This window comes from Folsomia candida, unplaced genomic scaffold, assembly GCF_002217175.1.
Source record: "Folsomia candida strain VU population unplaced genomic scaffold, ASM221717v1 Fcan01_Sc001, whole genome shotgun sequence".
In the NCBI taxonomy this organism is placed as follows: Eukaryota; Metazoa; Arthropoda; class Collembola; order Entomobryomorpha; family Isotomidae; genus Folsomia; species Folsomia candida.
Genome location: NW_019091193.1, coordinates 15,851,515 through 15,879,513, shown reverse-complemented (window position 1 = coordinate 15,879,513; position 27,999 = coordinate 15,851,515). Strand labels below are relative to the sequence as shown.

Sequence of the window (27,999 nt, the reverse complement as noted above, 5' to 3'; positions counted from 1 at the left end):
CTTCCTTTATTCATTTACCAAAAATGTGAAAACATGTTTTGTACCACAAAACATTCAACAAAGCATTGCCTGTAGACTCCAGCAAAGTAGGAATTTTTTTGGAATGCTCACATAGTTTTTACATAATTATGCATGCAAGAAAAGAATAACTTGGATTGACGTGTATATATTTATACACATAGATTTATTTAAAGGTTATCTTATTGTATTGAAAAAAGAGCCAATTACTCAATTAGTCAAATCCAAAATAAATGAATAGTTAACGCAAATTTTCAATTTTCTGGTAATACTTATAATCGAATGATTTTTATTACATGTATTCGCAATTAGTGTTACATCATCTCCATTTTTCTTCTGTTTTCATGACAATGCATACGAAGGACAGGCTAACACTGATAATATTAATATCTATATAATATATATATTTATAATACGTTGAGAGTTAAAACCGTTGATTAGCAGAACAAATATATGCGAATAGCAAAGTGAATGAGAGCGAGTCATACAAAGTTTCAGAAATCAATCAACATTCAAGCTCTTGCTATATAGGAGATTGCACATGAGAAATAAAACATTGTAACATGTTCCTTTTGCAATCTTCAAACCAAAATCCGGGGTTATCCGTGATGATCACTAACGAAAAATGTCATTAAAAAATCATGAGGATGCACTACTCTTTCCACAATGACAAATTGTATAATAATACCATCGAATCACTCTTTTAATAAGGTCTCCATCATTTAGACTTGATAATGAGAACATGGTAAAATTTATAACTTGAGGCCGTACTGACTGCAAGTGATTTAATCTTTGCCTTTTATTTTGGTTGGTTTGAAAAACTACGCTGAAACAGACAACAAATTTCTAGTTGAATTCGACTAAGCTGTCTCAAGTGGGCTATATGAGTGAAGTAGAATAATTATATGGTGTGTGTATGTATGTAGATAGGTATTTCAAACAACAGGAAAGCACTACTATATTATGCTGGTATAAATCTTAATAAACGAAACTCGTCTGCACTAATTAGAGACTGATGGATGCGAACAAACAAACAACAATAAATATATAAGAATATGAAATTAAATGGTCATTTTAACTCAGTCAAAAGTTCCCTGTTTTTCTTTTTTCTGCAACTATTTAAAACATTGACTGTATATCGTTTCGTTATTGATCCCTTACTTTTTTGCACACGACATATGAGAGAAGGCAGATCTATGTTCTGACCTACTACATATATTTTTTAACACTTTGATTATGAAACGTCTCAATATACAGCAATTGTTTAATTTGGTTTGTTTCGAGCACGGAACTTTAAATTCAAACAATTGGGAATTATCATAAATTACAAACCATGCGTCTACATAAAATGAATTGTAAGAAATGAATTTCGCTAACATAACATAGTTCGGCGATCAAGAATTATAAAGTTAACTTATCCTTGTGTGTCAAAAGTTAATCGACGATAGTACTTGGTATTTGTCTGATCGTAATTAATAATAATTAAGTTCAACGTAGCAATCAAGCTTATTCACAATATTTCAGGAGGAAACTGCAAGTAATTTGATTAACTAATCCTACTCCGATGATGGGGGAAGGAGGTAGTGGTCTCCATCATCCAGTCATTTAGGTCTACTCGAGGTTTTCTTCTTTTTTCGTTTTAAACAACAGCATCTATAATGAACAAATGCGAGTGAATAACTTTATACTCGCTCTGGAGCAACAACTAAAAAGTATAGATGATAACATACTTGGTTTCCGAGGGCGTTTCATCTAGTTCTGCTTGTTGTGTGGTAATGGGCGTATTGGAATGACCAGCAGTCGGGTCGTCTGTATTTAATTCTCCATTAGTCGAGCTCACAACCTGTCACAAGTCAATATTTCGAATTATCGTAATTTTCAGATTTTGCTTATAGTATTCACGAATATGGAATATTCATTTTATATAAACATTCAAAAACAACAAAGTAATCTCACTCATTCTTTGGTGAACATGTATACTCGAAGCCATACTAATTTTTTGACACTTAATAAAATATCACCCATACCAATAGTTCTAAACGTGCAGTAAAGCAACACAAAATTGCCAACTGTTGCATACGACATAGGTTGTTGTTGAGCCACACTAAATAGTCACAGCATGCACATTTACAGTACAGGAATATGAATGAAGCACGACACTTGTTAAATTATCAAATGCGTCAAACTTTGGATTTCAAATTTAGTACACAAACAAATCGATAAGCCCGTGCAACCTTAATTGACTAACACATGTATATATAATTAGACTAACTAAAGAAAAGTAAAATAATATAAGCAACATGAAAACGGAGGTCGTGGTTTGGTATCCCACCCCTCGCGGAAGCCTTATTAACCTATTAGCGATTGAGTATATGTAAAATCCAATTATATCAGCCATTATTGGAATCAAAATAAATAATTTCAAACAAAATGGGACCATAAATGATGTCACGGATAAATTTTCAGCATTTTCAGATCCTTACCCCACGAATTCACAGGGGTTAAACTCTCTTTTAACATGCGGCTCAAACCGAGTTGCCATGCAAAGAACTTATTCCCCCTCCCTCCTTCTTCTCTGGTGACATCATTTATGAATAATCTCAGGCTATTGACAACGACAAATGTTCTGGTACCTGGTACGTACATGTACTTGGACATTACAAGACATTACGATTTGTATTAAAGCATCTACTTATCCATCTAGCCACTTGACAATGCAAAAAAAAATAGTTGGAGCAACAGGATGGACTACAAACAATACAACTGCACACGACAAAATTAAAGCAAAAGGTCGCACGTCGCACGAATCCTTGTATACATTTTTTTGAACTTATCCAGGGACGAGTGTCAATATAGCAATTTCACCTGTACAGAACCGTGCCGATCATTTCCAGGGGTCAGGTCGTGTCCCAAGGACGACGACGGCCAATTTTGAAGGTTATTATCCGACCATCCAATCTCTTTATTACCGATCACACCTCCCCCCTGATGATGCGTGATGCGTCACAAACCAAAACACAAAATTAGCCAGTTGTTGTGCATACTCGTAAGTTTGTTATTGTACCAAACGTGAGCCTACTCTACAGAAAATGGATATCATGAAAAAGCTGTGAGAATTAGCACAAACGTGAAATGAAAGGTCCATTATTGTTAGCAAATGAAAAAGGAACTTGAGAAGCAAGCTTGTCAATTATATGGAAAATACATTTCGCACTTTTAAAAGTCTAATTTTAGTAAATGTTCTGGACTTTGGCACAAAATAATTTTAAGGGATTTCCATTCAAGAAAAAACGATTCTATTTTGATTAATTAAATAGGTTCACTATGATAATAAAAACATAACTGTAGTTAATAGCCAACAATCGACTTGAATAAGAATAATTCCCAGAATTTTGCATCCAGTGATAAAGAATTATGGAGTGATGAGCAATATTCTTAGCAGGTTACCTTTACAGGTCGTGGGTTATTATGAGCCGATTGGTGAGTTTGATGGCGTAGATCCCTAGGATGAGGGGATATCACTTCATGAGTTGTTTGTAATGATCCGATCGGGGTCGACTGTATGAACAAAAAAATGTGCAATTAATTGTTGAGACTGTAAATGTGCATAACTTATTCAAAACCCTACACATTCGAATAATGAAATTATCTAATTATTAGTGCAATAAAATTCAGCTTACCATAGTTTTCCCTGTCCAGTCAAATTCTCCATCATCTACATAGCCTTTTCTTTCGAAGAGATCATGGAACATTCTCCTCTACAGATCCGTTGGAGATGGAACAAGCAACACGGGGACGAACGCATAGAACAATAAGTAAACGACAATATTGAGTATGGAGAAACATTTTCTGTATTACCGTGTTTCTCATATGTACGCATTTTTCAGAGAAAACTAAATAAATTAAACAATATTATCACATTACCAGGTATTCATAATCTGGGGTTTCAAAAAAGTCCAGTCTGCGTACATATCGAAGATACGTAGCCATTTCCTCTGTTTAAAAAATTATTATACCGCATGAGCAACGAGTTCCAATAATGTATTTTAGAAAGTTTACTTATTTTTCTACCAACTCATACTACTAGATCAGGTCAAAGAACCAGCAAAATGTATTCAACTCACCTGGGTACCCATCACACAAGGTTTCAATTGGAGTAGCTCGTTTCGTGTCTAGAAAATAAAAATTTGCCATCAGTATTCAGTACTACAGTAAACTAGCGTTTAATTTGGCTGAGATTAAACGTATGTATTTCGAAGATGCAATGATGAAGATGTGTACAGTCAGACAGGTAATGCTAGATTTTCTATAGTTTGTGCATATTTATACCATTTCAATCGCCATTGATAAACCACCATGTCTTGTTTTCGTGCAGACAACTATGCTTTTTAAATGCTTTATGACCCGACATTGCAATTAAAGTAATTTGTCTCAACATGCTGATTAATCTACAAAAAGGAGCATATAAGGAGTTACTTAACGAGATGAATATACAAGGAATAGAATTGAGAATTCACAACACACTGAAACCTACTAAAGATTTAAACTTGGATCCAGGGTTGGAAATTCGCTTCATAATAAAAGCAGATCCAAAGGAGACGATTGGCAAAATTCTCAAACCGGAAAGACGTTGGTTTGTGTTGAAGATGAAGGCAAACAAGGTGTTGCAAAATTAAATGAAGAAAAAGTTACGGCTTCATACATTTCTTCAGTAACCCATTTACGTTGGTCAAACCCTCAAACATGCCAAATCATGAAATTCGTCTGATCCTTTAGTCATTAAAATATGAAAAACTAAGGTGACCATCCTGACCACCGAATTGTCCCTTGGAATCATTCCTGTAGGACGCAGGAATAATGGGGAAGTTCATATTTCCATTTGCGCTCTGTTAGCGTCTCTTTTACGACTAACAAATTGCATCAATCCTGAGGAATACACGGGTAAACCTCATCCCTTATGTGTTAATAAACAAATCAATTCAACGTATATGGATAACAAGTTTTCGGGTTATAAATAGCTATGTGATGAATAATTTTTTAGTGCATATTTATTGGGGTTCAAAATTTGTTAATAATTTGATTCCCTGTTTATAGATTCATAGATTGTGTAGGTATAAAATGAACTAATAAATTGTTATAAACTTACCCCCAATCCTCTGATACCGTTCTTTTAATGTAGACGTTTTTAGTCCTTGCTAATGAAATTAATGAAAGAAATATTACTAGTTATTATTTCAAAATATATTCAATACATAAGTTCAAAAAATAAACAAAATGTCACTAACCCATGGCAAGGATCCTCTTAAAAAGTACATAAACATGTGTCCTAATGCCTCTAAGTCATCTCTCCGACTTTGCTCTGTGAATCAAAATACCGTCATGCATAAATTAAATTGCATCTAATTTATGAGAAGAAACATAACATAAGAGGATACTATATCCGAAATTTAATTAAGCCCTAATAGTATTAGGGCAAACGGTAAAAAATGACCAATTCCCACACCCATCCATCTCTCTCCGCATATAAAAACTTGATATTTATTGCTCCACCATCTCATCATCAAATAAAAACACAAACTTACCACGTCCCATGTGGGTATTGATACTCATATATCGAGCAGTACCTATGAGAGAAATACACATTTCATTTCATAACGGAAATTATTTTATCCCCTCTTCTTAACAGTCTGATATTTCGAAAAATAAACTCACCGGTGAGACTTTTGTGTTCTCTATATGGTATGTGTTTATTGGTTTCTGGATCAATGTATTCCTTCGCTGTTTTGAAATAGAGCATAAATCAATTAAATTTAAGTCATCAACATTCTAACATATCAACCCCGAAAACGAGACATTTGGTGTATACATAGAAAACAATTGTTCGATAGGACTTACCTAAACCGAAGTCAATTATATGGATGACTTTGTCTTTCTTGTTGGAACTCCGACCAATAAGGAAATTCTCTGGTTTCACATCACGATACACCAGATGCTTAGAGTGTACATACTCTATTCTGTGAAGCTGTTCCAATAATACAACCAATTGAAAGCGATTGAATTGAGAAAAATATCACAAATCTTACCAACTGGATGGCAATCATAAGAACAGTCTTTAATGAAAATCGCCTTCCGCAGAGATCGAACAGATCTTCTAAACTGGGACCCAGCAACTCCATCACTAAAGCATTGTACTGAAAAACGAAGTATTTAAATGAATTAATTTGATTTTACGTCTCTCCAGTGAAAGTACATAAATAATTAATTATACCTTTCCACATGGCCCAAAATAATACACCTCCGGTACACCCTCTGCAAGTTTATATGATTAAATAACAAAACCTTATTTTGTCCAATCTAAAGTGGCATACCATGAGATCCTAATATACGATAGAAACGATATTCCATATGCAGTTGAGGTGCCTTTGTTTTCATCGGTTCCTGTAAAATTAGGGAAATTATGCTTTTAAAAATATCTGGCTGCATTTAATTATACCAATCGCATCGTAATACAGTTAGCACTGCTTACCAGTTTGATGGCTACATGTTCGTTAGTGTATAAGTTTTTCCCTGTATATTCCAAACAATATTAATTAAGTTCAGTTTTGTACCCAAATTCAAAACATTTTGGTTACCCCATTCAAACAATAATACACATATAGCATCACATATTTAGAAACTAAAAAATCTTTGTTTGCAAGTAGGCGTATAAAACCTCACCCAAGATTAACCTGTCAGAAATTGTATAAAAATGTTCATGGCCAGTTTGGACAGAGATATGAATCTACTAACCCAGACTATTACTATTAAATTAAACTGCTTTCCTTTACACAAGCTATCATCCAGTTTACATATCGTTCGTGTATCTCTATATCTATCTACGTCATTTCTTCTGGTGCTGACCCATTGACATTTGATTCTGTGCTAACAACGACTAAACAAAGGAAACGGAAAAGAACATAAGCTATGGTCCACGAAGAGTAAGGTGCTTATTCTTCTTGTTGTTGATTGATGCTTGGCTTTGACGGTTCACTGGAGATCCAGACTTTGGTGGTTGTTCCAGAAAATGGTTCTGGGTCTCAAGCATTCTGGTTTTACTGGTATTCGATTCTTGCTGTGTTTGCAGAATCATACAAATTGTAATTACGATGTGCTCTCTAGATTTATGCCTTGTTCATGATGATGCTAACATCAAAAAGATACTCTTATTGATTTACGAAAACGGGGATCTAGCTTTGATCATATCAAGACGGCGTAGAATTCTCGCTACTCTTCTAGTTGTTAACTGTTTACTAGTGCATACAAATTATTAATGGTCAATGTCAACAGCCAATAATCCGAATTTACTCACCCAGTCGAAGCTCTCCAAAATTTCCAGAGCCGATTTTCTTGCCGACTTTAAAATTAGGACCAACCATCAGTACTGTTGAACTACCCGAACTCGTGCCAGCGGGATGGTGAGTGCCTCGACTCTGAAATTAAATATTCAACAAAAGTAAACAATTATAGCATTACACAATATATATACGATATATATATTTATATATATAGATAATAATGTTCGTGCCGATTCAGGGTAAGGTATATCCTCCATTAATCAAGCATCCTACGACAGTATGCTTTTAAGTACAACAAAGAAATTTTGCATTGATCTGTTCTGAAAATCCCTCTCATTCAAGCTGCTATTTTATTTTTCACGCTCAAGGCACAGGAACTTTTTCCGGTGGTGTATTGTTAACTCGTAAAGAATATCGTGAGAATTTTGTATTATTTGACAATTTCAGTGGTCAAACTTTGCTAAAAACACACTGGCACTTCTCTTATGACATGACTACGGTTGGGTGAGCATAATAACTTTGGTACAATAATGTTGACCAAACAAAAAAAAGACTAAAAGAGGTAAAAAATAATAATGAATACCGAGGAGGACTCACATAAACCACACTATTAGGTTGTCAAGCAATGATACTAAGAAATCGGAAAACTATATATAATTAAAACTAAAACCACCGGAACGGTACGTACAAAATTAGGAATTGGGAGATTGTGCTTTCTCATTGTTCACTTATTTCCTGTCCAATTCGTCAGTATTACTAATTAAGTAGTAGCCGAACACGTCAGCCAATTAATAAAGTAGTTCTCGAGAAGGGAAGAACAGTGTAAAACGTTTACTGAAATAATGGGAGCGACTCGTTGCTAGCGAGGACTGACAAATTGACAATGACCATGTACAAAACAAAATAAGACAAGTATAGACAGGTACAGGTTTGAGTTTGGGTGATTCCGTTTGATTATTATCCGGGCCGCCTGAGCTAGCTAGTCCATAGAAGGCGTTTAAATATTTGACTAATATTTTACCGACACCGACGGCACACAAAACAATTCAGTGCTACGCTGAGCGACCGTAGTATGGTAGATGTAATAAGAAAGAGCTGTTGAGCATGTAACAGGACCACAGGTAGTGCACACGGAGGAGTAGTTAGTATTGTTTGTCGTTTGTGGACTTTGCCTAAATAAAATTCTCAATTTTGAGTTGCTTACCATTTTGTCGGTCCGTGATTATTACGACAGCCGAAACAGTGTCTTGAATTGAGCTCTTCAATCCAACTTATTCAACAAACTGATAATAATATCAGCTGTTGAATGCCTGAGAAATAATTGAACATCCAGCGTCCAATTTTGTATATCAATTTCGTTTGGGCGAAGGAGGTAAATTAGTGGCTTTTTCTTTGTTTGTGGGTGTGTTGTGCTGACTCGTGTGTGCGTATGGGCCAGAATTGTTATAATAGATACTAAGCGGCCCGAGAAATAAAGAATTTGCACCACCAAATTTAGATCGGAGAGGATATTTAATATTTAACATTGAACATTAGTCAAATCTTTGGTGTTGTGAAGAAGAATCCTTTAACGTCATCGTTTAATGTCAAGTGGACAATTTTGCTATGATTAACATATTCTCGAACATGTAAACGAATATGAACTAGATTCCAGTAATAAATAATATCCTTCGGATTAAGGGAAATTATATTGTTGCAAAGTGAATGCAATTATCATCGGATGGTATTCTTATACTTCTTTTTCACAAGAATTATTTAGTTTCAGTTCGGCGACACGACACACTCTCGTCCGCAAATCACCAATGACCAAGAAAAGTTTATACTGTTTGACAGGTTGTTGGCTATAGTTGGTGATGCGGACACGATTTAACGACAGCCGTGCCGCAAAGGAACACGGAGAGAAGACGTCGACGACCACTTGGAGTACAGCAGATGGGCCAATGACAAAGATAGTTTGACGGGAAGTAAAGGGGGGGAAATAATAGTACTGAAGAAAGAGGAACAACAGTCCGAAATTCCTCTGGGGAAACAATACAATAAAATCGGCCGCAGAGTGAAGAAGATATGTGAAGTGATGAATGAATGAGGACGACGACGATCAAGAAGTCTCCATTCCTCCAATAGTTTTGCCACAAGACACAAATACAATGGGATGCAATGAGCAATAGCAAAACACGACCACCACCGACCGAAGACCACCACCACCACTGAATCCTTTTTTCAGCGGAGGAGTACAAATAAGTAGGAAGAGGCATCAACATGAACCAACTGAACCAAACAATTAATTTGCAGATCACCGGAATTTCAATTTTAATTGCTTCAAAACGCTTCAAGTAGCCCGAATTTATTGAAATGTTTCCATAAGCAAGGCCACAGATATCGGTACGCTCAGTATCTTATTAAATTTCGTGGGTTTGAAACGTAATGTAAACCATGTAGTCGGAAATTTTTATCAATTTGCTTATTTGTCAGTTTATAGAAAAAACAAATGAATTAATATCGATGCAAAATCTTAAAGTATAAAATAGCATGTTGTCCTTTGGTAGATGAATGACTCCAATCGAGCGGTATATAAGTAATGTGAAGTCACCCAAATCTTTGAAATTATACATTCGCGAAAGTAGAAAATTTAGGCTTTTTCACGACTTTTGGCGCAAGTCATGCTTCTCGCCGAGCGAGGTAGTCCAAAAAATCAGAGATGATGGGGCCTAAATTTCTTGCAGACAAGTATTATCAGCAGAATTTAGAAAACAAGGTGGACCTGTATTTCACGGAGGAGCACGGTGTGAGCAGGTCACTCGTGTTGCACCTTTCATGATAAAGCGATGCCGGTTCAGGCTTCATATGCACAAATTAATTGTTCATTGGTGTCGGTGGAGATAGTGACGATTCGACCCCAATAATGCAGTAATGCACCACTGATATGCATCCTGAAACTGGAACATTTTCATGATCCCCAAAACCGGTGAATTACAATTAAAGGAATGGCAGGACTATTTCTTGAAATGTTTACAAGGTCATTCTTCATTCTTGGCAACGTCGTAACAGCTGTTTGCCTGAGGAGTACGGACCACTAATTTTGAATTCGATGGGCGGTGGTGGGAGCTGTGGTGGTTTGAAATTAGACTCGGAAGAGAAGGAAGTCCTTCCTCATTGTTCAAAAAATATTAATATAGATACTAGTATAGTATATTATTATTGCGTATTGTGCACTGATTTGCATGATTTGAATTAAAATTATATGCAAGCTAGGAACTCTGTAAAAGTCTATGATCTTCTCGTCTAGTATGATGGTAAATTTGTTGATGGTTTCCATTCCACATGATTCTCATAGTACTCTGTGAAACTGAGCAGTTGGCGCCCAACAAGTAAATTTGTTACTTTGTAAAAATTAGAGATTGTGCATGTATATATAGCCAAGCTGTATCAGTTATTTGCATGATAATAATCAATTAAATGATTTACAGTAAAAATATGTTATTCTTTATTCTGCATGCAGGAATATGAGAACCGTACCAAACCGAATGTATGTACATACAATATCCTACCTCAAATTATGCTCAGGATCAAGAATCAAGATATCAAATATCAGGCAGATACAAAATTAGGACCATGTTTCGGGAACGGGGTTAGATATAGCTAATTTTACTCATCAATCAACAACATCAACACTTGGTATCACAAAAGTACGTGCGTTTTGTAATTTATTATTACTATTAACAGATTAATTACTTTGTCTCTCTAGCTATGGTCAAGAGTTGACAAGAATCTCATATCTTTAAGCTGGTTTAAATTGTATACAAGATAATGACGTTAACGTCATTATCAATGACGCTAAATGACGCTAACTAGCGATAACGAATTCGTTATTAAACTCAAGTGACCAAGTCAAATTCACTCAGTACTCGCCGAGTTCGTTTCAACGAATAATCTTGACATGCATTACAACAGTAAGCTTTAAGGGTGATCCATAAATGATGTCGCCGGGGAGGGGGAATGGCATGACAGATTCATTTGCGCCTTACCTTAAAACGGCGTAACTGGTGGCAGAGGGAAAATGGTGATTTTTCGGTGGCATCATTTATGGACTATCCCTTATGTAACATAGTACATCGTTCGGACATTGAACAACGTGAATTAATTTTGAATTTCAGAATTAGTCTGGGGGATTGCTATAATCTTGGGCATTCAAGGGGATTCTTGCTATGCAGAAAAAAACTTTGAGATTCGCAACCAAATTGGAAGAAGTGCTTCGCCGATTGACTTCAGCTACAATGGAGGTATGCATATTTATTTGTCAGATCCTTTTAATTAATTACCGCATGCGTGCCACGAAAGCACATATGTATGTACTAATTTTAATTGTTAAAAAAATAGTAATCAAGCTTAGCGGACTGCTCGGAGTTTCCCTGCCAGACTCAGTTGGAGAAGGCGTAATCGTTGACTGCGCCCCCACCGACCCCACAATTGAATGCCGTGTTTACGGCGATTTTGCGAATGCCACGATAACCACAAGCGTCGACAATTGTGCCCGAGTGGAGTGGTCATCAACTTACGCCAGACGTCTTGAAGACTGTTTCAACGTGGGGAGTGGCGACTACATTTACGGGGGTTCTGAAACTCTTAACCAATATTGGCCTGTGAATGCAGACAAAAAGAATGAAAATCCATACATCACCTCTGATTTTTTGGGCGGATATGAATTTGGAGACTTGCTGGAAAATTACTGGCTTTTCTCCAAGGGAGCTGCAGTCCACGTTGACGAAGAAAATCCACTTTTCGTCAGTAAGTTTTTAAGTTCATTAGTTATTACTATTTATTACATTTGTTTCATGTATGTCGAACTATGCAAATTGTATTTATTTCCGTGGCACTTTTTTGTAATGTAGGCTGGGATACAAACCGACCGGGACAAATTTGTTTCGTTTCAGCGGATGCGTATCCATATGATAAACGCGATGTGCTAACATTAAAATACACTGTTTGTACTGGTGATAACGTGAAGACAGTGCATCAGGCCAATTTCAACAAATTTTACCAAAAACCAACGGGGCTTCCAGATCAAACTATGCTGATTCGTCCATTATGGTAAAGTTGATAACTCAAAGTTTATGTTTTATTCCTTATTATGCTCTTGCACTAACGCCGTCAAACTATGTGCTGGTTATTAATAGTGTTTATTATTGCTGATATTTATTTATGGTTTATAACTTTAGGTCTACGTGGGCTCAATATAAAACCGATGTTAATCAATCAATTGTACTAGATTATGCAAATCAAGTTATGAGTCGAGGCTTTGAGCTGAGCAGTCAGTAAGTTACTAACAAAAAATTGCATTCAATCCGCATTTAATTATGATGATTTGTGATACTAATTTTGTATTTGATTTTGATTTTGCCTTCCTTGTTTGTTATGTAGCATAGAGATCGACGACAAATGGGAACCGTGTTATGGCCAGGAAGAATTCGATTTTAATAAATTTCCAGATCCTGCTGGTTCGTTATAGTTTTGAAATATTTAATTGTGCACTACTCACCAAACCTACCTGAAATATTTAAACTATAATCATATTACAGAAATGGTTAGTCAAATTAAAGCAATGAATTTAAGAGTTACCTTGTGGATTCACCCGTTCATAAATTTTGGTAGGTTTAAACTCCTCCTGACTTTTAAAATATTAAAGCAGGTTTAATCGTGCAAAACTGTGAATTTTAGGATGTGACTTATTTACCACGGCTGTAAACGACGATTACTTTATGAAAGACCAAAAAGGCAAAGCAGCAATTACATCTTGGTGGGCTGGGTCAAATGCAGGTGTCATCGATACCAACAACGAGCGAGCGGTAACCTGGTGGAGAGCTAGATTGGAGAGATTAAGAACTGAATACGGTATCGACTCGTTTAAGTTTGATGCTGGAGAAGTAAATTGGTTGCCATATTCAAGAAGTTTAGAAGGAAATCAAGACTTGGCACCAAATACTTATACAACAAAATACATTGAAGCTATTGCACCCTTTGGTGGGCTTGTCGAGGCAAGAGTTGGAAGATTAAGTCAGGTAAAGTTTTCTTTTTCGTATGAAGTGAAATATGTATCGCAAATAAAATTATTTATTAATTATTCTGTTTGACATTACAAAACAGGAGCATCCAATTTTTGTCCGCATGTTGGATAAACTGAGTCATTGGGGGTATGACGCTGGATTAAAGTCTATGATTCCTACGGCATTGCTCTTCGGAATTTTAGGTTACCCTTTCGTTCTCCCCGACATGATTGGAGGAAACGCTTACGGTGATTGGCCAACAAAAGAGCTTTATATTCGATGGTTGCAAGTTAATGTCTTCATGCCAGCGATCCAATTTAGTATTGTTCCATGGGATTCACATTTCGACGACCAAGTATGAAAAAACCATAAAAATTTACATTATGATAAAATTAATCTTTAACAATTTATATATTTGTATTTATTATCCTGCTACATAGACAATTGAAATCTGCATAAAGATTCTCAGTATTCGTGAGCAATACAAGGACGAAATTTTGATAGCTGCAAATCAAGCGGTAGCTGATGGCACCCCGATTAATCGACCCTTGTGGTGGGTTGACCCTACTGATTCTGAGACTTTCACTGTTGGGCAAGGTGTGCATATCATATTTAACACATTTTCTGTGTTTTTTAACTCTTTACACCATCACGGGAAATCTACGTTATTATCTTGCAGAGTATATGTTGGGAGAAAACATCCTCGTAGCTCCTGTTGTTGAGGAAGGTGCTACGACCTTGGACATTTATCTTCCAATCGGAAACTGGAGGTCGGGTGTAACAAACCTTACGTATGTTGGGCCTGGATGGCTCCGCAATGTCGATGCTCCATTGGATATTGTCAATTTTTATATCAAAGAGTGATATCCAACCAATGCGAAATAAATTGTATATCAACAGTCTTTCGAAGAATCGTTTCATTCAATTTACAAGAACCTGGTTTGCGTATTTTAATATGCTGAATGGGAGTTATGAGGACAGAGGAAACGTTATATTCCTGTGTATTATTCATAATTTTAAATTCATCAAGTCCAAATACATAAATCATAAAAGACTATGAGAACTATCATATATGCAACAACAACATATGCGTCCTTCAAAAGAGTTAAATTCAATGTCAAACGTCGAAATGTGATCACATCCGTATGGCATGGCATATTTGGCTACTAAACTAAAGAACTAATAAAATGCAGTTATCATCACCCAAAAAAACAACATTCTCCTCTAGGAAAACTAGAACGAGATATAAGCCTCCTAAACAAATGAATTTCATATTTCATGAATGTGTTTGTGATTTCAAAGAAATAGCTCATATTCTTAAATAACTACAGCGAGTGTCACCAAATCATTATTATAAATTAAGTCACTGCGAGTCAATGTCTAGACTAGTAAAAAGGAATTTTGTTATTATATTATAACCCATCATATGTTCAAAGAGTATTTATTTACATGATGGAATGGAAGTCTATGTAAATCGCATTCAACATCAATAAGAGTCTTATTTACATAGCCATTTGTGCATGTCCACTACTCGTCTCTCTTTCTCTCTCCGGTGCGGTGTGAGGTGAATGCCTGTGGAGAAAGTGGGAGCAACGCATCGCGTCTCACACACACTTTCTCCACCTGCACCCGTAGGAAGAAGGCTCATTTAGCTCCAGCCCTTCTTCGTGTGTGGAGAGGTGAGGGAAAGGTGAGAATGGTTCTTCCAGTAGTCGACTCAAACCCAAACCAACAACGCTGCTCCTGCTACGAAATTTGCCATCAACTGGCTGAACTGGCTGCACCAACTCAGTAAAAAAGTCGACGAGGAACAAAGAAACAAAAAGTGGACGGATACATGTTTTAGCTCAGTCGTACTTAGGCTGCGTGCGTGAACATTCTCGCTCGAGGCAGTGTCCTGAGTATGTATCTGTAGAGAGGAGATTCAGTTGCATGTTGCCAGTGGAGAAAGGAGAGACTCCACAAAAGCACCACCAACTAGCATCACCATCACCACCAGATTTAAAAAAGTGTACAGTTATTATTAAAACTGCTCTGTTGCACACATAAGACAAGTATGTAGCAGTGGTAGTAAGTAGTAGTTGGTGTTGTTATTGAGGGGGATGTAGGTAGCGCATCTCCCATCTAAATGAAAAGGGTTGTTTTGAACTGTTTGAACACACGACGACTGAATTTCTGTACATGGAATCGTCAACAGCACAAACACAAGTTGTAGTCTCAGGTGGGAGAAAGTAAAAATAAAGCTTTGACCGTCGTTGTCGTTGTCGTCGTCGTCCTAGAGGTTTCTCGCCGTCCGAAAAATTTGAACACTTAATCAGCATAATTATGTTGCGGGATTGTTTGTAGTGCACGTAGTTGGGCGGCTGAATGAATTTGGTGGATTGTTGTTGGTGGAATTTCTAGCCGTAGCTCCGCCGTCGCCATCAACCATACCTTGTGTTTGTACCCATAAGCGATGGGACCTTCGTCGCTACGTCATGAGGGTGGCAGTAGGGCTAAGAAAAGGACGATACACGCTGAAAATGGTTCATGTTTCAACAAACGGCGGATCAATACATGGACCACTGCTGCTGCTACTACTACGAGATTACCCATCAGTATTTGTGGAGTTTTAGTGATTTTCGTAATTCTTGTCTCGTGCCAATTACGAATAGTGGAGACTAGTAGCATCAACGTTAACAATTTGAATCGAGACTTTGACCGTGTGGCCACCGCTGCTGGTGGTGGTGAACAGGATGGTGAGGTGGCTGAGGAAACAGACTCCTTCGACGACGATAATGATGATTTACAACTAAACTTGATTGGGAATGGAGCCGGGTTAGAAGAACAAGATCAAGACCGACAGCATTACACACACCAATGGGCAGTCCACATTGTTGGTGGAAAATCCGTGGCTGACAGAATCGCCCGAAAACACGGGTTCATTAATGGTGGAGAGGTAAGAGAACTAAAAGAGGAGTTAGCACTATGCACTATGCAGTAGTGGTCGTATAATCCAATGAATGCTTATTCCGTGAGTTGGCTAATTTCAGTAATTGACATGACACGGGTACCACAGCAGCATAGGTTTACTTTCAGTTTGTGGTCATGAATGCATAAAAGCTCATCAGCCTCTTCTCAGTCCTCTCCCTGGTCATTCCCCATTGTGTAGAATTCAGAACTGAATATCACTATCACAATAGTATTTAGTTCGATGTGTTCCAATCCAACACCAAATAGTCACACAGACATTTCGACTAAGACTAGTAAGGAACTTTGTTATATCCCCAAATGTTGCCATTATTATGGCGAACTGGATGAGCATAATTAGACTCTAGTCATTTACGTTGGGTGACCTGACTTTACCGTGTTAATTTAATACGCATGTATTTCGGATTGTGGTTGTGGTTTTGGTGTATGAAGGAATCAAGTCAAGAAGATCAAAGGGTAGCTGACGAATTCGAATGTTTATTAAATACATATATAACTCTAGTCCATGCATGGCAGTACCATAATTTGGGATGTACTATGCTAAAAAATGCTTTCTACATGTGTCATTTTCATTATTTATATGGGATTATCATTGTTATTATCAGCCAACTACTAATTATCAGACGCTTATTCATAATCAGTTAATCCCTTATTGTGTGACTGCATATGTGGAGTGTGTATGTCGTGAATGAATTCAATGAGTTGAATTCAACTTGGAGATCATTAAATCCGTTATAGATACCATGTATTATAGGTATTATGTTGTACATATACCTTGATGAACGATTTGAGTAAATGCAGTGACATGGAGAATCCCTATTCTGAATCTGTGCCAATTTTATGATTTGTAGCAAATGAATGTGCTCAGTCGTTTCGTCCTCTCCATCTTCTTTCCATTGAGATCCCTCATGCCGAAAATACGTAAATTAATAGTATTGAAATAAACTTGGCCATACAAACCATAGGGTTGGGTTCAAGGTTCACTAAATAGATACGCCGATAGTTTAGCAGTTTAGCTACTACTATAAAATACATATGTTGATACATATGTATACATTAATATTAAATTTTGTTGGTTGAACGTTTATTTTCCATCCTCAAGTTATGAAATCAGTTCTCAAGATGCTTTTCATTGCGGTGGTGGTGGTATATTGCTTTTTTGGCTATTTTTTTGCCAAAACAGGCAGGCTACAGTTCATTACTTTTTAGCACGAAAATGTCGTCATCTCATCCATTATGCAAAAACAGGATGGAGGACGATGGTAATGCACATGCACAGAATTTCTAGCAATTATGACAAAATCTTACTTTTAAATTAAAATATTATAAAATTGGCATCTGGCGTGATCTAATCTATTGTTGTAGATGGCTATGGTGGTGTGCAAGTTGGTGATATGTATATATACTTTTATGCAAAAAATATACGAAATGAATACAAATTGATTGCATTTTAAGTTTTATACAGGGTGAACCAAAAAAGGCTTTGCCTGGAGAAATTTTCCTAGAATTCCATTAGTTAGAGCATAAAATTACGAATCACAATGACAATAATTGTAAAAATTCTGAAAATTCTATGAAAATAATAAAAAGTAAAACTACGTTAATTATATAAACAATATGAAGCAGTCTCATTGGATATGGTGACAGTTCTCATCTTTCGTACATAACATAACATACGTGAACAAGAGCATTTTCAATGTGAATAATGTTTTATCATAACTCTCAAGAGTACGAAACGAACTTACTTGGAACATGTATTCCATTGACGTTCCATAATATTTTATTCAGTAGTTAAAAAGATAATTAATGTTTTCATTGTACCCAGTCAAGTTGTTAAAAATTAAATTATCATAAACAACAAATTTCTAGTTCAGGCATAACTTGTAACTAAAATAGGCTCTACTGACTCTGCTGACTGCTCATTCATTTTTACTTAATCACCCATATGCTGTTCAGAACTTAATCAATGTAATGTGGAACACCCAGGTTAGTATCAGCAGGAGTAGTTGTTAACAAAGGTTATAAAGTCTCATCTATTTTAATTAGGATGATCCCTAAGGAATAAATGTCTCAAGTCATATGTTGGGCCATGATTTTGTCGCTTTACAGGAATAGGCTTCATATTGACTCGTCGTTTTCTTCTCTGCTACATTTCAACATTACGTTTGTTCACAAATCCGAGTAGGTATTGTAAAATGTATACATAAAATCGTTACAATACAAATATATGCTGAAACATTGAGATAATGGTGTTCCAACTCTACCCTATGTTACGTAGAGAAAGGAGAAAAAAATCGTCTCTATAGAATGCAGCCATTGCATCCTAAATATGTGGCTACATTTTGCCATTTCCTTAGACTTCCCCATATCCATTGATGTACTGGTACAATCGTGTGGAATGCACGTAGGGAAACACTTACCCTGATGAGGATGAGTAAAATACACAATTATCTTTCAGCCAATTTTGGCATCAGTTCTACAGTTTTTTATAGGGTTCCTGTGTTGTATTTTTGAACCGAATGGTGAACTGAAGCAAAATGCCAGCTGAAGATTTGGAATTACATGTTGAAGAACACGTGTGTATATTTTTTTAGGGAATTTGACATTATAGATAGTATTGTAAAAATCACCGATGCTCTTCGTGTTATGGCTTTGCCAGTCTCTCTTTCAGGTACATTGATGAATAAATTTAGCAATTTCTTCAATCTATGATTATTTATCTACCGGTTATACATAGTAGAATTGAGTTTATCACTCAATTTTGAGTGTTGCACCTGATTTTTTATGGATATTTGGTGCATTTACATATGCTCTGTTGAGGCAGTATAAATTGGGAATTTTAATCACTATTGTCAGACCAGGGAAGATGCAAAACGGCAAAAATGTGAAACAACTTGGTTTATATGTAGGCCGATGAATTGTCTGGTTATTGGTTGATATACATCAGGCTGCCTTCAATACAGTATCAGCAGAGTAATAAAGCATGAAGCAAAGAAATAAAGTGAGATCTTTCAAAGTTCCCCATGGACTTGATTTTCTCCAATTTCCTCGTTTACGGCCTTCTATCTATTACGTTAGGTACTTTCGGAAACTCATTTTGCTGATTACAACCAGAAGAAACCTCCAACCGACATACGTTACGTACAAGCAGAGACGCACTGACTGACTACTACTAGCTCTCAGCACTTGCATTGACGCATCAGACACAGTTGTTTCTCAAACATAAAATTTCCAACTCACGACAAACAGCAGACCGAGGTGGTGGTGGTGGTGAAAGTAAGCAAATATAAGACTTGGAAGACGATCTTGGCGAGTAATTAATTTGCCCAGAAAACCATTTTGATGTCGCTCGCCAACTTTACTCACAAAATAAAACTACGTGATGCACTTTGCAGCGTGTTGTATTCCAAATGCTTTATTAAGAATTTGGAAAAGGCATCCGCAGACCTTTCACTTTATTCGTATTAGACTCACCAACAAAAATCCTACAGGGTATCGCATGGCTTTGTATTGGGTTATTGAAAACATCATGGTTATTATTATTAGATTTGTGCTACTATCTACTATCCGCTCAGACTGAAAATCGGAAACATTTTTATTTTCTATTCGACTAATAATAATGTACTGTAGTTTTATTCCTCAAGTTACTTGTAGATACATACTTGCATTGAATGCAGGTATAAATAAATACCTTCCACTACAAGCTTGCATTTTTCTGTGCTTTGTTTTGGTGGGTATGGACGGATTAGGAAGAAGTTATGCCAGCGTATCGACGGGGATGGCCCAGCTGTTGAATAGGAATAGGGGAGGATAAATGAGGAAATGATATTTTCCTGAAAGAAAGCACGGAGGGTAGAGCAGCATAAGAGGAAAGAGAATCCCTCTTTCCGATTTTATTGGTATTGCTTCCCTTCCACCAAGTTTGGTGGCAAGCCAGCAGCAGGTGAATGAATTTTTTCGTCCTCCATGATTTGCAGTACGGGGACAGTGAATCAAATCAAATCTTTTTCTGCTTGTGCAAGGACGAGGGGATCGTATATTGGAGTCAGGACAGGACTCAAGGGCGAACATTGGGGATTAAGGAGAAAGTCAATTACATTTCATTCCGCATTGCAATTCTGGAGAAGGAGGAGGAACAAACACCGGAATCGAAAAAACCAAAAGTCTGACAACATTATGGGGACGACAATAAGGGGAAACCAGGAAGAATTGGACCGTTTCTTTTTCTTTCACAAAATATCAATGTTTATTTACACTCGAAACAAGTGTCCCCAAAATTGCTTCTTCTTCTTCTCAAAGGTTTACTGTATGTCTGATATCTGTTCATGCCAAGTACAGACAGCTGTGCACAACCTGCTGTTGTATCACCTTCATACAAATCCACCATGAAATTTTTTTAAATGGGGTGTCAGCATAAATTGGAGTTGTAATAAACAGGAGTTTGGTACTTATCAATGAAAGAGCAACGACGAGAGAGAGAGAAAGAAAGGAAGAAAAGAAGTTGTCACCCGACATTGTATTTATTAAATATTTTATCGTTTCAGTCCCTCCAACTTTTTCCTAAAGCACCAGTTGAGTAAAAAATGCTTTAACTTTTATTTACTGTGAGAAAATAAAACAAATATAAATGAAAACTTTGCAGAGCAGGCAAATGGTGTGCACAACAGTTGAATGATGAAAAAATTTCGTATTTCTTTAGAGTTTTAAAAGATGGAAAGTTGTAAATGAGGATAAATAAAGAAATATGTAGAAAGTACTCAAACAATTCTTTCTTGGGTTATTATTACATACAAGATAAGAAGTTTGCCAGAGTTTCTTCAGAGTAAATTTTCGACTGAACAAATTCGTTGTGGATGAATATACTAATAAAATGATGGTGGTGGTGCGTGCTGTTTTACGTTGTTGGTTGGGTGAAACCATTTGTATCCATTATTGTCAAGTGGGTAAAAGGAGAATGAGGTTAAAGCTGCGACAAGTGGAGGTTATTAATAATCATTTCAGCGGAAAGATAAGAAAGTGGAGAATAGAGATCAAAGGAAAATTTGGAAATACGAGCCATCAGGCATCACTTCAAAGTCACACTTTCCTGAAATTTCTTGTCCGGAGCTGTGAGAGTGCTACCGGGTTGCGTTGCATATCATGCTTTCTCCAATATAAGATGTTCTAGGTAGGCATGTATTTGACTTTGGTATTGCCTCCTGGCTCACGGGAGTTTAGCGTGTGCTGCAACGGAGTATAAAAACATTTTTGAATAGATTATGGTAAAAGCTGTGAAAGTTAAACAAGGAAGAGGAGGAGAGCAAACAGGATTTTGGTGCTTGCTTATACGAGATCCGCCTAAAACGTAGATTTATGTTGATGCGAACGGGAAACTAATATCAGGATCATCAAAATTTACATCACAAATTCTACAGACGTCTTTTGCCCCTATTTAAACTCTTGTTTGCAACCTGACGTGATGAACAGATAGATATTTGAGAACTCATAAGTATGTAAATTGCTGCTACTACTGCAACTAGCACTATAGCTGCTACCACTACTGTAAGCACCATACTGTGAACATCATCTACGTCTTTTGTCACTAAATTATCTGTGTAGGCCGAAAGATAGGGAGAGACCCATGCTGTTGCTAGCTATATATAGCTATAGATGAGTGACTGTTGATAGTGATTGTTATAGAGCCATAGCCAGTTGTGTGCAGAGCAGATTGATGAAATGGTGGACCTTTGATGGCCGTTTGAAAATGGGACGGCAGGATGCGTTGACTAACTGGGGCGCTCGTCGGTTCGTAATTAGAATATGATGTCGACGAAGACGACAAACTTTTCCCTTTGAGTATATGCGCACAGTATATACGTACGTATACGTAGATACAATTCCATCCACGAAATGTTGAACCTACTTACTTTCTCTCGCACTTGGTCAGCCAGATCTCTGTTTGACTTCAATCTCCGGGAGTTGGGGAAAATCGTAATTCACGAATAATGTATTGAAACACAAATTATGCTATTGTTGGGTTTAAGTTGGGACCAGCGCTATCAGCCCATTAGATGCATGCTATAGAGGAGTTAAGCTGAAGCTGATTAGGTGTAATAATGCTAATATGAATATACTTATTATATTTCATAATCTAAACTTTGGGATATTTGGGCCATTAAATATATAATCAACAATGCCGATGACTCCGGGTTACGTACTGAGAATGAGGCCTTATCATTTTTCCCAATCTGTCCTTCGTTCGCCTAGTTCGCCATACATACGGGGAGCAATTTTTTTGCCAGTCTCTGAAAAATTGAACGCACAGTAGTGGCTGGCGGCCTTTCTTCTTTCCGTACTTACTTCTAGTCATTTTCGAGTTACGAGGACGAAAGTCGTGTCGTAATTTCCCTTTCAATCTGAAAATCGATTCCATCATTACTCTATCCTAAAATTGAACTAAGATTGGGTGGTGTGAGGATAAAGATTATGTGATCAACGTTGGACAAGAGGGTCCATGTCATATACATACATATACACACTCGCATAGGACCATGAGAATAGAGGAGATTGATGTTTGTGACTGGAAATAAGTCTCACGCAGGTTGTGCTTTATTTTCGATCCCATTACTGTTGATATATAGGGGGAGACATGGAATAGTTGCAATAATCATTAAATAGAACTTGTCACCCTGTCGTCGAGTCCACATTCATTTTGAGAATCCAAGATGAGATTCTGCTGGTGTCAAAGTAGGAGCAAATAATGAATGTCGAAATGAAGGAGAAAGTTGCTCCGGCAGCGGCTGTTGATTACAAAGTTTGAATGTGAGGCCTGAGGTTATAAATGTGAATCTTAAATTGTGTTCTAGTACCTGAGACATCTGCTAAGGATGAGCATTAGGGAAGTTGTATGTACGTACGTAGGGTGGAGGCTGCACCGTCACTGACTGAACTCGATGAGCCGTGGCCTATTGGTAAACAGGAGTGGGACAAGCTCATCAGAAGACTTATTTTTGCGATAGATAAAATTAATTGAGTCGTCGATCTCGAGTTCCCTTCTGGAAGAAAACTGTGTTGCTGAGCTCGAGTCCATTATTTTTGTCGAATCAGTTGGGCTTTCGACAAAGACAAAATATCGGAGCGGGGTAGCGGCGGATGCAATTCCCAGGAAATGAAGAGAAAGTTGCACACGGAAGATATAAACTGGGGCTGTGAAACCTACTCTTCCTGATTGGAATGAAGTGGGCTCATGTAGCTCAAGCTCGGCTCCCTAGTTTAAATGACTCCCTAACCTTTTCAAAATGGTGGGGCTGCTGTGTGCAATTTAAGGAAAAAGAGCAGGTGGTATTAAAGTTGAAGCTTATATGAGATAAAATGAAAGGAATGTTGAATTATGTAGTTTTTTACAATCCGCCCAACCGTTTATCCAAAGGGAAAGGGTAAAAGTTTAGCTTCCGTCCTAGCATTTGCTCCCACTTCCTCCTTTTACCCCACTCACTCACGATCCTCCTCCTACACAGGCTGCCGACTCAACCAGCCTTGCACTCTTCTCCTTACCTTAACTTATGGGAGTGCAATAATGTAGCCCCGATCTCAGCCAAGAATGATATTATGTAACTTTGCTATTATTTGACAAGGAGGAAGGAAAGCGGTAATAGATAAGTTCTTTGGGGCAGACTAAGTGGTGTTGGTTAACTACCCCCACTGCTGACAACGGCGCTGCGGGGTCGGGAGAAAGCAGGGGAAAATTATTTTTCTGTTGCCTGTCCGTCTTTCTTGTATGTGTACGATCGGAAGTTCTTATTAGGAATAGATGGGATCGTGGTTCATGACACGGTGGAGTAAAAGATCGATTACTTTTTTTACCACCAAGGAGTCCTCGCAGCATAAAATGATCAAACTTGTTTTGTGTCTAACGTCGAGAAGAGATAAATTGATACGCTTGAGTAGCGTAGATCTTATTTACAGAAAACAGAATCACAGAAACAGCTTGGTACCGTGGGGAAAACTGTATTGAGACTGACACTTGAGCTTCCCTACAACAACGTCTAACGTTACTGCTTTCACCAGTATCCCAAATCTCCAATAGTTTCACAACCGGTCTGTGTACACATTCAATCAACATGCAAGTAGTAGCTCATACCATTCTTCCTGGAAACACCATTCTCGTATTTCAGAACTGTTCTGGTTCAACAATTTCTTCCCCGCTGATCATGTCTCCTTAGTTGGTGACATGATACATACAACGCACTAATTTCTAAGTTATAAATCTAATGCCGATATAAAATTGGGAGATGATACAAACGTTGAAATAATTGTCAAACTGAACTTTGACAATTTTTAAAATAATGGATTCATTTATTTTTTCTCTTCATGTATTTCCATTTTACCAAAATGATGACATCATATGCAAGACATCTTTTTTTAGTGTAATTCATTTTAATTGCTGCAAGGACTAAAAGACGCTACTTAATAAATGAATATTTAGAAGCGAAAAAGGAAAAATGTTGAATATTAGGTTATAGGTCCTAATTAGCTGGAATTAAGGTAAATAGCACATTTTCCTTGTCGTATGCCCAAATTTCTCTGCCAGCCAGGTTATATGGCAGCATTGAGATAGCCGCTAACTCCGTCTACAGCTAAGCTGTCTTCCAGATTAAGACGATTAGGAACATTGGAAGTTTTGCTTGTGCAAGTTAAGAGCATAATGAATAGAAGTTTTAAATTCCTTAATGAGTTTCATCCGCTTGCCGCGTCTCATTTACGTATTCTTCCTCTGCTGCTTCTCTCCACCCTTTACTTTCACTTCCCAAGGCTGCTGATGAAAATGAAGCACCATACTTATAGGTGGATAAATGATGCCTTTCTTGCCTTTATATAATTTAGCAACAACATTGTTGAATGGAAGAAGCTATATGTAGGAGTCATTATTGTCTTGCTAGAAGATTCCAAACTTGTATCATCAACATCATCAGTGACTCGACTCCAATCTGTGTTTTAATCTAACTTTTCTCAACTTATTAGGGCTTTCTGAACTCGTCAGATTGCATGTTACATTACATCATGACATCCAACTTATTATCTTTCTCTTCTTGTAAATTTAACAGCGCAAGGCAAAGCATACTTTCTTCAGCTAGATAGTTACGCAAATGCTTTAAATGTGACCCTTTTGTATTGCATAATGTAATACTCTATTTTCCTCACAAGCAGTTCTAGTGCATGTAAAACATTTTCATTGTTTCAAGTATAAATATTTACAGGATTTTTTGCAAAAAAGATTTAAGACTTGATTAACATGTATATAAATAACTGCAAATTTCTACAAATGGAAAGAAATATAAAAGTGACAAATTGACCGACAAAACCTAAACGAACTTTCCTGTTAAATATTTGTCTCTCCTTTACTGGAGCGGAATTTAAATAAATAATTTCAATCCATTAAGCAACTGGCTTTCTTGTTCTTACCAAGTTATAAAGATGAACCAATTGAGTTAATATACTTTATTTAGATGTAATATTTATATTCGAATTCAGCATTAGATGATAGAAAAGACAACATTAGAATGCAATTAGGAATACAGAAACTATACTTTTTACACACGTCTAATTACACAAGTCCGACTAGGACTAATGGAAAATTAATTACTTGATGCATCTGCTTTCGCCACGAACATGATGTTAAGTAATTCAATTTTTCACTCGACTACCGGTAATAATAAGGCCTTCCCGAATTGAAAAACAAGGAAGACAGGGAAGAAGAGGGATGACTTTAGCTCTGGAAGAAGAAGTAATACATTATTGTCCTTGTCAGCGATAACAAAGCAAAGTGGTTTTTAAGACTAAACGAATTCGAAAATGGATCTTTCGTGTTCCTTTCCTGCAATCCGATTGTTCAACTGACCGTTCATCTCTCGTAGGTGAAAGTCTCACTTAGCCTCAACTTCCGTTCCTAGTTAAAAGTCCCAGCTTTCTCCATGATTTTCCTGAATACACACACCAACGTTCTTTCATATGTACTTCCTAACAGTCGACTTGGACCTAATTATTTGGGTGGGGTGATATGTATAATTGGTCATCTGCTTTCATTTCTTCTGCAGTTCTGCATAAAAGTTTCAAATTCACGTTTCCTTTATGGATGGTTGCATAATAATATATACTCTTTTCTTAAGTACTCTTTGGTGCACTAAGTCGTGCGTAGATATTATGTGCGTAAACGAAGGTTCCGCAAAACAAGGAGAGGCAATGATTTCTCGAATGGTTCATTTTTATTTGGATGACGAATCAGTATTATTACTGAAGAATGAGATAAAAAGAAATGGGATGAGATAACATGCTTTGTGATACGGAATGTGAATGCGAGTATTGCCGTAGTGGAGAAATGGTTTTCTACAGGACAATAATTTGAATACTGTTGGCAGCTAAGATGGAAAAAAACTCCAAACCAACCAAAGTGCACGACATTCAACGTTGACAGCATTGCTAAAATTGGGGCCTACGGCAACGGATCGGACATTTAAGGCCAATCCAGTTAGAAAGGCAGGGTTGGAACCGTACACTAGAGTAGGAGCCAAATCTGAGGATGTTCATCGTTCGTTCCGAACCTATTCACCAGTTATACGACCACCAGATATCGCTTGCCATATGTAGGGAAGCAGTTTTGGTATCAATTCGGTGTTCCTTCTTCTTAGTGGCAACCCTTCCTCAGAACAAGATAGAATGAAGCATAACTAGGACTTCTTATCTGACGTTTTATGGGAATAGAAACGTCTGAATCGTTGTCCTCCATTCATGCTATTTTTTCTCACAGCATCGTAGACTGATGTGATTTATGAATATTAGAATGAGAAAAAGTCAGCTTTTGCTGTTGTAATCTATTCCATCTCTCACTCTTGTGAATTTCGTGTCCGGTTTGTGAAGCTTTCAACTGTGTCGTCGAGAACTGTTCTTGCTCTTTGTGATTGCGCTAAAAGAAATTTGGCGTCTAATGATACGCACAATCCCTTCTTTTCTACTCCCGCACTTCTCCTGATAACCATCCCCTGTAAAGTAAATGAGACTTTCTCCTCACTTTCACTTGCCAAGGATTTTTGGCGATGGAAGAATGGGAATATATCTCGTACTACGCGATATTGCAAGAAACGGGGCTCATCCAAAAGAGAATATTGCAATCCTGGATTTTAAAGGTTGTGCCACAATCTTTAATCGCCAAGTAGGACAAGCATTGTATGTACTACGTATGCCTGCACGAGGTTTTTACAAAGGATTTCCTATGTATACCGTAGCTACATATTTATAATAGCTATGTGACCTTTTGACATCTTGAAGCTGGGTTTATCTTGTCGTTCTTCAAACTATGCTGACAACGAGTAAATGAGATGAATACATGGATAGTTTTTCTGGTAAATTACATCCCACACTTTTTGATAATGGGATTTTTTAACAAAAACAATCAACACACTTGCCTGCTGCCAACTTTCACCAGATGAATGGATTGACCTTAATAGTTGTAATGAATTAACCTTACAAGAATAAACCACGATACGATTAATTAATTAAACAATGGCGAATTCGCAGATCATTCCTGAAAGATAGACTGTAATAAATTATATGTAGCTATCAATTATGGTACATATCTACTTATCATGGTTGTTGATATGTTG

General features: G+C 37.0%; 3 protein-coding genes across 9 annotated transcripts in view; 2 read left to right on the top strand and 1 right to left on the bottom strand.

Annotated features, from left to right (window-relative positions):
* Positions 1 to 269: 269 nt before the first annotated feature.
* On the bottom strand, positions 270 to 9,713 carry LOC110842232 (casein kinase I). Of its 5 annotated transcripts, none has more exons than XM_022087946.2 (18): positions 8,557 to 9,713; positions 7,367 to 7,487; positions 6,545 to 6,585; positions 6,387 to 6,456; positions 6,287 to 6,327; positions 6,102 to 6,209; positions 5,914 to 6,040; positions 5,731 to 5,796; positions 5,601 to 5,642; positions 5,304 to 5,377; positions 5,165 to 5,213; positions 4,143 to 4,190; positions 3,943 to 4,013; positions 3,699 to 3,776; positions 3,466 to 3,576; positions 2,884 to 3,003; positions 1,749 to 1,861; positions 270 to 1,671 (listed from the first exon to the last, which is right to left on the bottom strand). In XM_022087946.2, exons 1-18 carry the CDS (start codon positions 8,557 to 8,559, stop codon positions 1,620 to 1,622), a joined length of 1,335 nt encoding a protein of 444 aa, XP_021943638.1. In that variant the 5' UTR covers positions 8,560 to 9,713; the 3' UTR covers positions 270 to 1,619. The 5 variants fall into 5 exon arrangements, with proteins under 5 accessions (XP_021943638.1, XP_021943637.1, XP_035704773.1 ...); XM_022087945.2 differs by lacking the exon at positions 8,557 to 9,713 and adding an exon at positions 8,041 to 8,286; XM_035848880.1 differs by lacking the exon at positions 8,557 to 9,713 and adding an exon at positions 7,950 to 8,072.
* A 1,282-nt stretch (positions 9,714 to 10,995) lies between these two features.
* LOC110842231 (myogenesis-regulating glycosidase) lies at positions 10,996 to 14,295 on the top strand (the record flags this gene model as incomplete). The annotated part of the gene is made up of 11 exons (XM_035848891.1): positions 10,996 to 11,038; positions 11,507 to 11,632; positions 11,730 to 12,137; positions 12,242 to 12,440; positions 12,569 to 12,664; positions 12,771 to 12,847; positions 12,929 to 12,997; positions 13,068 to 13,408; positions 13,494 to 13,748; positions 13,834 to 13,990; positions 14,073 to 14,295. Coding segments are annotated over 11 exons (1,956 nt in total), but the record flags the coding sequence as incomplete, so codon positions are not given.
* A 629-nt stretch (positions 14,296 to 14,924) lies between these two features.
* The window catches only part of LOC110842575 (furin-like protease 1, isoforms 1/1-X/2), a 61,220-nt gene continuing 48,145 nt past the window's right edge, over positions 14,925 to 27,999 (top strand). Inside the window, exon 1 of one of the 3 annotated variants that reach the window (XM_035848854.1) lies at positions 14,925 to 16,331. In XM_035848854.1, the coding sequence (XP_035704747.1) occupies positions 15,849 to 16,331 (483 nt within the window). In that variant the 5' untranslated portion in view covers positions 14,925 to 15,848. The remainder of the gene's footprint in view (positions 16,332 to 27,999) is intronic. The other 2 variants (XR_004834197.1, XM_022088350.2) reach the window with 2 other exon arrangements.